Here is a 12,486-nt window from a genome sequence, read left to right as displayed (position 1 = left end):
TAAAAGGTGGACACAGGACGTCTTTCTGTCCTCTTAGCCACATGTAAGTCACATGTACATTTTAGTATGTAATAGACCAGCAGTATAATTTTTGTTTAATATATATATATATATATATATATATATATTTTTTTTTTTTTTTTTTTTTTTTTTCGTCCATCCACAAGGACATATTTATCACACGGAAGAAGGGAATTTTTCCCCCTTTTTTTCTTTCTTTTTTTTTCCTGAATAAAATAAAAACTTGTTAGATGAAAAAAAAAAGAAAGAAAAAAGCAGGAATATTATCTGCCCATCATCAGCACGAGACAATGGATTTTCCATTAGACTAAACATTACGCACGACGCGTTTATCCCTTTTTGAACTCCAGCGCAGATAATTATAATAAAATACGGACTAATCTTTACAGGATAATCGATATTTAATTTTCTGCATCGATTTGTTAGCACTTTTTTTATTTTTTATTTCCCCCCGTGCACTTGTTCAGGGTGTTATGTCTGTAAAAAAAAAAGAGAGAGCTGTTTTGTTTGAACAAAAATACTTAACAAATCAATAATGACGTCACTGGTGTGATCCGGCTTATTAGCGTTCAGGTTCAGGTCAGAAGTTTCTGTATTGTTTTGTTTGATTGCGTGAAATGTTGTGCGAATCAAAAGCACGCGCAATTTGCAACAAGCCGACAGCTTTTACAATAAAACACATGATTTATTCCTTATTTCGGTATATAAATGAAAAATCACTGGACAAAGAACCAAGTTCTACCCTTCACCATATAACGAGTTGCCTATGGAACAAAGAAGAAAACAACAACAAAAAAAAATAAAATAAAAATAAAAAAAAGAAATAAAAGGAAATAAAATACAAGGTACTATCGATAAATCAAGCGTTCACCCACGCACAGGGACACAGTCACAGACAGACGAGCCAGCTGCTCCTATGTACAAAGAAAAACCCCTCCAATTCCTCCATAAATTAGGTATAAATTAAATATATATACATACAAACATAAATTAGAAGAGACTTCCGGTCTGCTCGACAACATCGCGAGGATTCAGGCAAGAAAGCAAGAGAGTAAAAGTAAGAGAAGGGGGAAGAAGTTCAATGTACATTGTAGACATTTCTGGATAAAAATCTTTCCTCGGTGTTGAGCACAACCTCGACATTGTCCTATTAAACAACTCGTGCGAAAAAAAATGGATATGAGAGTGACTCGAGTCATGAGTCATGTACCGATTCAGCGTGGATGAACAACGTGACACACCACCAACAATGGATCCATAATGTGAATAAATCAGGTACAGATTGGAGCTCGGTGTTAGCATCTTTTAAACATCATGAATAAAAAATTTAAAAAAAAAACGATCTTTTTCATGTATTCATGCCAGGACAGTTCTCTGACTGTTTCCGGTTTAAACAAAAATAATAATTTTGTCAAACTATTTTTTTTTGATATGTGCATGAAGAGACTGGATCGATACAGTGAGGTCCAAAAGTCTGCGTTTCTTTTCTAATGAAATATTCACACTAAAACAGCGTAAAGATCGAGTTTAGTGATCTCCAGCTAGCATCGACTCTTTGGTGATCCATTAGATCCATTAGTCGGAACCACAGAAGGAAAAATTAGCTTAGCTCAGAATTTGGAGCTACAACGTTTTAACAAAACTGGCCAAACAAACAAACAAAAACCTGGAGGTTTGCATTTTCTTATTGTTTGCTAAAAGCTAGCTAGCGATCTCTGTAAATCCAAATCCGATCCCTTTGTATCAGGATTGAAAGGAGGCTTTGAGCCGCCATGTTGTTTTGACGTCACTCGCTGCACACGCAGGAAAATGTACAAAATGGGCAATATTGAATATCCCCCCCCCCCCCAAAAAATGTAAAACTTTTGGATCTCACTATATTTATATTTGTTCCTTAAGAGGCTTGTGGACACACACCAACCTTTTGTTGATACTTGCAGTGTATAGAAGTGTATAGGTTTCTATTTGTTTGTTTTTCTTCGTGTCAGGATGTTGTTAATTGAGATAACGAGCACCAAAAAAAAAAATCCGAAGAGGCAGTATATAGCTCAAGATCCCGGAAAGCCACCACTGGTTCTGGAGCAAGACCTCTAACTCTGGACTAATTGATTTCCCTTCATTGCATAGGATTCTGCTTTTACTGGAATTCTGATTCAAAGAAAAAGCGTGTGTAGGACGCGATGTAAACCCCTAGCTGTGCCGGACGCTGCCGCCACCGTTGCCGCTGCTGGTTCGATTATGTATGAAGTCCTATGTGAGATGATGCTAATGTGAGTTCAGGGTTCTAAGCTCAGCCCAGAGTCATGTGACTTCACACACGCCGTGATTATAGATATAGTGGTGCAATCTAACACTGATATAATGCTCTGGTCCTGAAAAGCCATGTCCTCATGAATCCTGTGTTTGGAGCTGAGAAGGTTTCATTTAAACACTCTGAATTCAAAATAAACACTCAAGTCATGCCTTCACACAGCACAATCAAGACAGCCTGGGAAGATAGCGTTAACGTCACCGAGCATTGTCCTAAACAAAATCTTTTCCTTTTCGTTAGTGTCAGTGGTTGAAAGCTGGACAGTGAAGACCACAGCGATCTCAGAGGTGCTTCTGTCTGTCGTTAATGTCTTTATGATAAAACGTGTTTAAAATGTCGCCTGCTTCGCATGAACGATGACAGTGGAGTCAAGTTCCTCACAGCTCTCCTCCACATTGCCTTCTTTTCTTTTCCTCTCTGTCGACGTGTCGGCCCCTCCCTTCCCTTCCCCCCCTCACAAGAACGTAAAACAGAACATCATAAATCTTGAGTACAAAGAATCTCTGGACACATCTGATAAGTGGCGCTCTTAGAGCCTCTTCTCTTTTCCCGACATTGTGCCTCATTTCCTGTGTTTCTCGTCTTTCTCTCCTCCTTTCGAGCCGTCGGCCGGAGTGTGCCGGTTGGAGGTCTGGTTGTTGATGAACATCTTGTCGAGGCCCTTGAGCGCCTCGGTCAGGTAGTTCTGCAGCGCGGTGAGCGCGGCGCAGATGGCCGGAGAGCCGAAGCCGTGTGTGATGAAGCTGAAGTGAGACAGACAGCTCTGGATACCAGGCTCCAGGATGGGCGTTGGACGAGAGTTCCCGAGCGGGGTGCGGTCCTGCGCCAAGAGGTCTGTGAACTCCTTACACAACTGCCTGAGTGTGGGAGAGAGAGAGAGAGAGAGAGAGATGGTTACATTCATGGAGTGAGAAGCTATGTCTTCTTTATTTAGATTGACAGACATAGAGGCCACGCCTCCTTCACTGGAAACTGTGATGACATTTCTTGGTCTATGGTATCAGATTTTACTTCAACAGAGATGCCTCAGTATGATCCAATCGAGGCAGGCTACGTCTGTATCAGAATCAAAATAAGTCAGAGTCAGAATCTTTTAGAACCAGAGTTAGAGTCAGAATCATTTAGAATCAGAGTTAGAGTCAGGATCAGTCAGAATTAGAGCGAGAGTCAGAATCATTTAGAATCAGAGTGAGAGCCAAAATCATTTAGAATCAGAGTGAGAGTCAGAATCATTTAGAATCAGAATGAGAGTCAGAATCATTTAGAATCAGAGTTAGAGTCAGAATCATTTAGAATCAGAATGAGACTCAGAATCATTTAGAATCAGAGTGAGACTCAGAATCATTTAGAATCAGAATGAGAGTCAGAATCGGAGTGAGAGTCAGAATCAGAATCATGCTTACAATATGAGTCAGAATCAAAGTCAGAATCACAATCAGAGTGCGAGTTAGAATCAGAGTCACAAGGTGAGATTCAGCCTGAATCCAAATCCGAATCCTAGTCAGAGTCAGAATCTTATTTGCTAAAAAGAAGGAAAAAGATTCTGACTCGGTTATTTCACGGTCTGAGGCTGTATTTAGTAACAGGAGAGATTCCCTCGCCTCTGCTTTTTCTAATCTCATCCACAGACATTAGAAAGCCCGACTCTGACCCTGAATCAATACACTTCCTGTGAGACGTTTGATGGATCTGACCTGCGCCTGTAAAGAACGGCGATCTAAACATTTCACACCGAGCCGCCCGCTGACCTTAGACCCTGAGATTCAACCTGTGAGACTCGAGACCTTCTCCTTGAAGAAAACCTCATGATGTCAATAAACCTGAATACATTTTCCTTCTAAAGTGTCCGCTCTGCATCTACATGAGCTGTTCCTATAGAAATGATAGAAAGGTGTATGAGTGTGGTGTAGTGATGGTGATGGTGTACTGTACCCAGGTGAGATTATTCATTAGAACAGGAAATCAATACTGAGGTAGAAACCAGCTCCTGCCTCGTTTCTGGCATGTAATGAAATTGTGCTTTTAATTTCTACTTCATTAGAAAGCAGACGATCGTGTTGCCCTGTTGAAGCTAAACTACGTGGTCTAGTCCTCTACTACTGTACTATAGATGACCATTAACAGGTTTCACCCCATTGACAAACGCTTGACCCCCAGTTACAGAAATTTATGCCGCAGCGGTTCATGCCTGGGATTCAGGACAGCATTGTTGTCTATGGGAGTGGGAGGGGTTTACGGTAGTCACGTCACTCACGTGTCAATCACGGCATCGCTGTCCAATCACACACGTCTATGAGCTCAGAAATTAGAGGGGAAAATCCAGAACAAAATGAACAACAATGATCCATCCATCCTCCCGCTTTATTCCTAATTAGGGTCATGGGGATCTGCTGGAGTCTATCCCAGCACACACTGGGTGAAAGGCAGGGGTACACCCTGGACAGGTCACCAGTCCATCACAGGGCACAACAATGATCCTTAAAGTCTAAATACGTGTACTAAATGAGTTTTAAACATTCAACACATTTTACTTTTGCGTCCTGAAATGAAAGTTTAAAGCTTTTTAACATAATTAGGCCTCCTTTTGGATTGTTACTCCCATTATGAGAAAATAACAAGAGAGAAGGATAACAAGACACATAAAGCTCACTCAGGAAAAGGCTATCTGCCCTCTTCCACATACATGAGCTGAGAGATGCCGGTGATTGGCTAATATCTCTGTGATTGACAGGAACGATAGAGAGAGAGAAAGGACGTCCCTCAAAGGATCAATTTCACTCTCTCGATCTTCTCGACTGCTTATTTTTCTAGGTTCACAAGCAAGAGACAACATTTCCCTGTCACGGCGGCCAAAGAGAAGGCTTCGAGAAAGAAAAACAAAAGGATCAGCTGGTGTATAAACTAGCTTTGGTATGAGTGAGATCTCTGTCTGTTTAGAGAGTAAAGAAATCTCCCTAATCTCCATGTGGGTTGGATCTAAAACTAAGTGATGAAATGGTTCATAAACACCTGTCTTCTCCTCTCACTAGCTGTGCGCTTTTTCATCCTGCTTTACATTCGCAAACCCTAAGGCTCAGACTGTACAAAAACAACTCGACTCCGGATGACTAAACGCTTTTAACCTTACAAGAACTGACCAAGGTTCCTCAAAGTTTCGAAAGTTCTAGCGTTTAACTCAAAAAGTTTTCTTAAGGAAGGAAGGAAGTTGTTGGAAAAGGACACTTGTGAATAATTCACTGCAGACTAGAGGAACGAAATCTGACTGGGAATCCGGATCGGTACCTAGCGGGGTTTTGATCACGCTAATGCCGCATGTTAGACGGAGGAACTCTCTCTAACGACGTCATCACTAAAAGTCCCTCGAAGGAACGGAGTAAATTTTAGTCATGTGTGAGAGAAACCTTTGTGTTTAACCTCAGCCATTTTGGCTCTGGGTTCTCACCCCCCCCCCAACCTTCTCCTTGGCGCAATCCGACGTTCAGAAATGTGACAAATGTATAAAACATGGCTGCTTGTTGCCTGAAGACAGAAACGCAGATCTGTCTTTCAGAGTCAATTTACTAAAGTAAATACATTTGTTTATTCTTTCAGGAGTGACCAAATTGACATAAAACATTACATCACAATACAAGAAGAGGTTTTTCTTTTTCTGTTAGGGATACTTGACACCCGGGACAATTTGCAATTCTCTACACAACCCGAGAATATTTAAACAATGAAACGCCATCTTGGAACCGACAATACTCCGTCACTCGACAAAATCCGATTACAACCAGATCGGAATTAGCGTGACGTAACCGCCACCACGAGCGTGACCTCTCTAAGCAAACATGGAAAAACATGAGATTGTGACTGAAATGTGAAAGAAAAATAAAATAATAATCATAAAAAAAATTAAATAAACGACGTGGTCTCATCGACTTGTTGAAAATTAAATGAATAATAATAATTAAAAAAAATTGTAAATAAATGTTAATTTAAAAAAATATATATATATATATATATATATATATATATATATATAAAATATATTATATATATTATTATATTATATATAATAAAAATATATTAAAAAATAAAAATGTGAAATGTGTGAAGTTTTAAGCATTTACAAAAAAAAAAAATTAATTAGGGGAAATTAAGGGGGAAAAAACACCCACCATAATGTTCGGTCACATGCTTATTAAAGTCAGAAAAGTGTCTAATCTATCTAATCTAATATGTATGTTTAAAGTTTTGATGCATTACAGGATATAAATTTACCTTTCGGAAGCAAACAGTAGTCTTTAGTTATTTTGTTTTGCTTTTTTGTTTGTTTTTAGAAATTCGAACACAGCTGATACAATAAAAACCTGACTTTAAAGAAAATCTATATTTCTATATCTATATCTATATGATAAAATATATACTTATATAATATATCTGTAGTATACAGATATACAGATATGTATATATAATGTATCTGATTTGGTCTATCTATATATAAATAACTCTATAAAGCCACTTTTCACTTCTCATCATCATCATCATTTCGTCCTGTTCTGAGTTTATTTGACTAGTAGAATCGTAGCCTAATGGATTCCTCCGAAATTCTCCATCTTTCCAAACCCATGTGCATGTGAGCGAACCCTTCTCCCATCCCGCCTCGCATTCCTCTCGCTCCACATAGCCTGGAGGTGGGATGAAATGTGAGAAGGAACGTTAATGTTATTGAGCTCCTTCTGAAGACGCCCCGATCCCCCACGACCTTTCTTCTCTTTGACCTCGCTGTGTTCTGCTAACAATTTAAAGATTGCTCTGGTCATCGATCGGCCAGAGAAACCCATCAGGATCATATCTGGGAGAACTTGTTGGTGGTGGTGGTGGTGGGGGGAATAAAAATCATTAACCTACTGGGTTTCTGAAGGAGATGGTTTAGCGTCAGAAAGGAAAACGATGTATGACGATGACGACAAGGAAGTCGAAGATTTATTAGCGTTATTATGAAGCTTCTTGTTTTTGATATCAGTCTCAAGTAACACACACACACACACACACATACACACACACACACACATAATGTTGTTCTTACTCTATAAAAAAAGGTCATCACTGACAGATCAGTGCAGAAACACCATTATGTGGCATCATGCACTTGTCCAGGCTTGTCACGTCTTTTCTTTTTCTTTTTCTTTTTTTTTTTTTGACCCACATTCGATTTCCAGCAACAACAGCCGCCTTGTTGTCCACTCTCCATCACCACCGTCACCATCATCTCTTTCTCTCTCTCTCTCTCTCTCCCTCTTCATTTCTGAACGACAGAACGTTTGGCCCCTGAGGCGCGTGCAGAAAGGGAGGAGGAGGAGGTAGAGGAGGAGGAGGAGGAGGAGGTGGATGACTGACTTTTGACAGACAGACAGACCGTGAAAGGGGGAGAGAGAGAGAGAGAGAGAGAGAGAGAGAGAGGGATGAAGGGAGGGGGTTAAAAATGACCCTAGGGCGAAACTTCAAGGGGAAAAGCTGGCACTTTCAGGCTTGAAACATTTCACTTTAAATATAATGAGTTTCTGCAGCGCACGCGGGCTCGAGACGGATAAAGGGAACAGGTTTCTGCCTCATTAGAAACCAGCTTAACGTGTCAAAAAGAAAAAAGAAAACCCACTCGGTTAAGCGTGTAACCATATAAGCAGCACGGGAGATTTTTTTTCTTCTTCTTTTATGATGGATAGACGAGATAGAACAACATTTACTCACAGCTTACGCTTACACTCCTTCTCATTTCTTTTGCGCGTGCCGGCCAGATTTTAGGATGCTAATTGCATTTAGAGGTTGTTTTTTCTTTAGAAATGAAAGACCTACTTTGTTGCGAGCATCATGTTTTTCCGTGCGTGGATCTCGTTGGGGTCCGTGTGCTGTCGGTTGAGGTACTCGGACACGGCCTTGGTGGGGAACTCGGTTTCACAGATGTAGCCAAAGTCTCGCGCTAAATGAACAGCTTCCCCTGGTGACGGGGGGGGGGAGGAGGATGTAAAAAAAAAATTAATTATAAATATGGGAGAGTTTGTTAGATGTTATGTGAACTAATGTCACTGTTTTGAGCTGTAATAAAAACCTGAATCGACTAGCGAGTACAAAAAAATTCAATAAATAAAAAAAGAAAGAAAGAAAAACAAAGGAACCCCCCTCTAGGCTCCGTGACACTGACTTATTTACTCCTAGATTTCTTTCCATTTTTATCTATTTGTTGTTGTATTATTATTATTCTAATTACTTTATTTGTTTATCTCTCTCGCTCATTATTTTTATTTTTTATTATTATTTTTTTAATCCCAGGCGGTCCGAACAGACAGCAGGAAATCAAAACCAGATCTTCGGTGTGTTTCTCATTACGTAAGAGATTAAGGAGTTTACTAGCCTCGGGTTACATCTTCTCTAAGTGATTTTTCTCAGGTTTTTTTTTTTGGGGGGGGATAAATTTTAAGAGGTTAGGACTCAGATAAAGGCCAGAGAGCAAATCTAACCTTCTTGTAAATAATAACTCATAAAGTGATATTCAGGCTAGATTATAATCTTTAGAAACAGATCTAATCTTATTAAAACACCACTGGGGCGTTTGTACAGGTGAGAAAAAAAGTGAAAGTCAATAGGGAGGTCGAGTTTACCTTCCACCAGTGACGTCAGCAGAGTGACGTTGGCAGCTTTGCGTCTTCCTGCTGGCAAATTCAGCCCGATCTTCTCCAACTTCTCTCTCAGAGATCGACCGCCGTTTTTCGACTTCGCTCTAAAAATAAAAAATAAAAAACACAGAACGCTTTTGTTTATTTATTTGTTTTCATTTAGCGGAATTTGCGCTCCATGAGAAAGAGCACATCTGGCCCAGTGTAGCCTACAACAAGCATCTAGCATCTGGATCAGAAAGTCTCCATCATCTTTTATACACTTCAGGTTCAAGTCTCTAATCAATTCAGAAATGTTCAGTTTTCATATTCGTATAGTACACAGTTATACAAGCACGTGAGTTATAATCACACTCTCCGGTGTCACCCACATGAGGATGGATTGCCTTTTGAGTTCCTGGTTCATATTAAAGTTTATCTCTCACATCGTCTCAGGATTTATTTTATTTTATTTTATTTCATTTTATTTCATTTTATTTGACTTTATTTTATTTTAATTTAATTTATTTTAATTTTATTTTTAGTAACAAATTTATGACTTTAAAATGTATATACTCAATGGATAAAATCCTGGAAAATAAATAATAATAAAATAATAAAAAATAAAAAACAAGCAAAGTAAGATTTAATTGAATTAAAAGAGGAAAAAAGGGAATAACCGGGTTATTATTGAATCCCAATTCATCCAATTTAAAAATAATTTATTGTCTTTAAAAACAGGACTTTGCGCATCCAAAGATGCGTATCAGATTTTTTTTTTTTTTTTTAAATGCAAAATCCGCTGACATTTTGTTGATTTATTCCTTATGTCCTTTATTATATTTCCCTTACTGTTCTGTTTCCTGACGCTGGGACTATTTATTAAGAAAGAAAGAAAGCTCGATAAGACATTTCTCTCAGCAGTAATCCGGAAAGCAGCGATCTTTATCGAATTAAAAGGAAAAAAACATTTTAAATACATCACCTGTCATAACTCGAGGTGAACTCTACACAATCAACTCCAATACACTCCATTACCCATGCCTTTATATAGATATATAGATATATCATCATCATCATCATCATCATCATCGCTATCTACACACACGTCACTTCATATTCATTAGCAGACGGTTTAGAGAGAGTGGAGCGCGCGCCTGGAGAATTCCTGCCTTAATGATGATGGATGATTTACAAATAAATAAATAATTAATTAAAAATCAGACGTTTGCAAAATGAGGACAAGACAAATCAGTGGATCGGTAAAAAACTGACTTGAGACTAATGAGAGATGGTTTGCTTCACGTGTGTAATTCGTGTGCAATATTTCTATCATCATGTGAAATGAATTGACGTGACTTATATATTTCTTTCTTTAATGAAGTCGTGTATCATGTACTACACAGCTCAGTGTAGACTTTAACTACTATACTGTTTAGGTATATTTCACCGACACGACCACATACCACACCTCCATCGCCTTAACGTCTATTTATGTTCCTGCTTAAAGTCTAGCTAAGCTCTACTGCAGCACTTCATCATCTATTTACACTTTATCTAAATCCACATGTAGGCTAGATCACCGTGATGTGATCTCCAATTACATCTATTCCTACTTGTCACAAGTTTTCCCCCTACTTTCTGTACAAGTTCCTGCTCGCATCTGGAAGACTCCAGGCTCCTTCCTCCTGCTCACACTCTCTAGTCTGACCTCCGGATTATATCACTGCATTCCCACCTACATACTTCTCCTAATTCGTGTCATAACTGCTTTATTATTCTTATTATTCTTATTATCTTTATATTTAACCCTATAGCTGCTTTAGTCTCTTCGACTGCAAACAGATCTGATGCATCTGCAGAAATAACGCAGAGGATGTGCTCCCCCTGCTGAGGATAGGATGCACAAAAAGTTTCTCATTTATATCAGTATAAAACCGCAGTTCTGTTGTATTCTAGCTTGGCCTGTCAGCCATTTTGTAGCCACAGGATCATAGTAAAGAATATTCTAGAAATCCAACTGCCCTGGCTATTAACAATGGACTTCATTAGCTTCATGCTACACTTTCAGAGACACTAAACGGAACATTTTCTTTGTCACAGGTATGGTGCCTTTATTTAGTCTTAAAGCGCGGTGTAAAAAGGTGCTCGCCTTTCCAGCTAAAACATACAAGGACCAAGGTTTGGTCTCTACTCAGTGTAGAGTCCCCAAACTTTTTCCTTTTTTATTTATTTCTATCAGCTGAGCTCTTTCAACCTCCATGATTAATCACCACTTACTTCTTTTATAGCTGTTCTCCAGTCTTATGGACATTCTAAGTGAACTGAAGTGTAGGGTGATGGTTTATTTAAGGTAATACGAAGAAAGGGAGCCGGAAGTGACGCACCTGCGGAGCACCCCGCCGAGCAGGGAGGCGTTGAGGCACTCGGGAGGTGAGAGTCTCCGCTGCACTTCTCCCACCGTCACCTTGTACTTGGAGGTGGAGCTGAGCAGAGACAAGCGGCCCGGTACCGAGCAGAACACCTCGTTCACGTTGACGCTGACGCCGCCGATCAGCCCGTCTTTACTCATCATCAGAGACGTGACGCTCTTGTGCGGCATCGGGACTGTGGGGTGGAGGAGGGGGGGAAAACCCAAAAACATGAACCTTCATATACGTGGTGCAAGAACCCTCTTCTGAGAGGAACAATGAAAAGCTCAGTTCAGACAGATTTCCGACTAGATTTCAAAATAAAATCTCTTTATCCTTTTACTATCCTTTTAATAGGAATAGAAAATCTCTAAAGTTCTAATGAACAGACAAGTAAATTCTTATTTTTATTATTAAAAAATTGGCTGAAACAAAAATGTAAAAATTAACTGGAAGCTGTTCATTTTTGTTTATTTATTTATTTATTTATTTATTTACTTTAATGATTACAGACTTTTATATTACGGATATAATGAATAAAATATAGATTTTTCCTATTTATGTTTGTTTTTCTGGAATGTATATTATTCAATAGTATTTAATAAATGTTTTTTTTTTTCACGTATGTTTTAAAATATAACCAATTTATTGTGTTGTGTTGAGCTATGTTAAGTCGTTACACTGCTTTACGACGTGTTGTTTGTTTTATGTTTATGTTGTATTGTTGCATCATGCCAGGTTCAAGTGGTCTAGGGTAACTATTGTTATATTACATTAAATGATGTTCAGTTGTGTTGTCGTGTTGTTACATTACATTAAGTTACATTGTGTTGTGTTGTTTTGTTGAAGTGTGTTGTTTTGTATTGTGTTACATTACACTGTTACTTTGTGTTATGTCTTGTTATGTCACGCATTTGTAATGTTATGTGACTCTATATTACATTACGTTGCGTTACCTCATGTTGTGTTACAGTGTGGTGTTTTGTTACATTGTTTTGTGTCATGTTAATCTATGTTACATTACATTAGGTTACATGTTGTTCACATTGTGTTGTGTTAGAATATGTTACACTCTGTTAAGTTGTTACATTACATTACATTATGTTGA

The 12,486-nt window shown here is 38.7% G+C and overlaps 1 protein-coding gene across 4 annotated transcripts in view; it reads right to left on the bottom strand.

Annotated features, from left to right (window-relative positions):
- Nucleotides 1-672: 672 nt before the first annotated feature.
- tfap2b (transcription factor AP-2 beta) overlaps nt 673-12,486 on the bottom strand; it is a 19,775-nt gene continuing 7,961 nt past the window's right edge. For 2 of the 4 annotated variants that reach the window (XM_058393632.1, XM_058393635.1), the window contains exons 4-7: nt 11,355-11,574; nt 8,974-9,092; nt 8,171-8,312; nt 674-3,189 (exon numbers count right to left, since the gene is read on the bottom strand). In XM_058393632.1, the coding sequence (XP_058249615.1) occupies nt 2,895-3,189; nt 8,171-8,312; nt 8,974-9,092; nt 11,355-11,574 (776 nt within the window). In that variant the 3' untranslated portion in view covers nt 674-2,894. Of the gene's footprint in view, nt 3,190-8,170; nt 8,313-8,973; nt 9,093-11,354; nt 11,575-12,486 lie in introns of all 4 variants that reach the window. The other 2 variants (XM_058393634.1, XM_058393633.1) reach the window with 2 other exon arrangements.

The sequence above is a fragment of the Hemibagrus wyckioides genome, linkage group LG06 (genome assembly GCF_019097595.1).
Source record: "Hemibagrus wyckioides isolate EC202008001 linkage group LG06, SWU_Hwy_1.0, whole genome shotgun sequence".
NCBI classification, from domain to species: domain Eukaryota; kingdom Metazoa; phylum Chordata; class Actinopteri; order Siluriformes; family Bagridae; genus Hemibagrus; species Hemibagrus wyckioides.
This window is presented reverse-complemented; position numbering and strand designations above follow the sequence as displayed.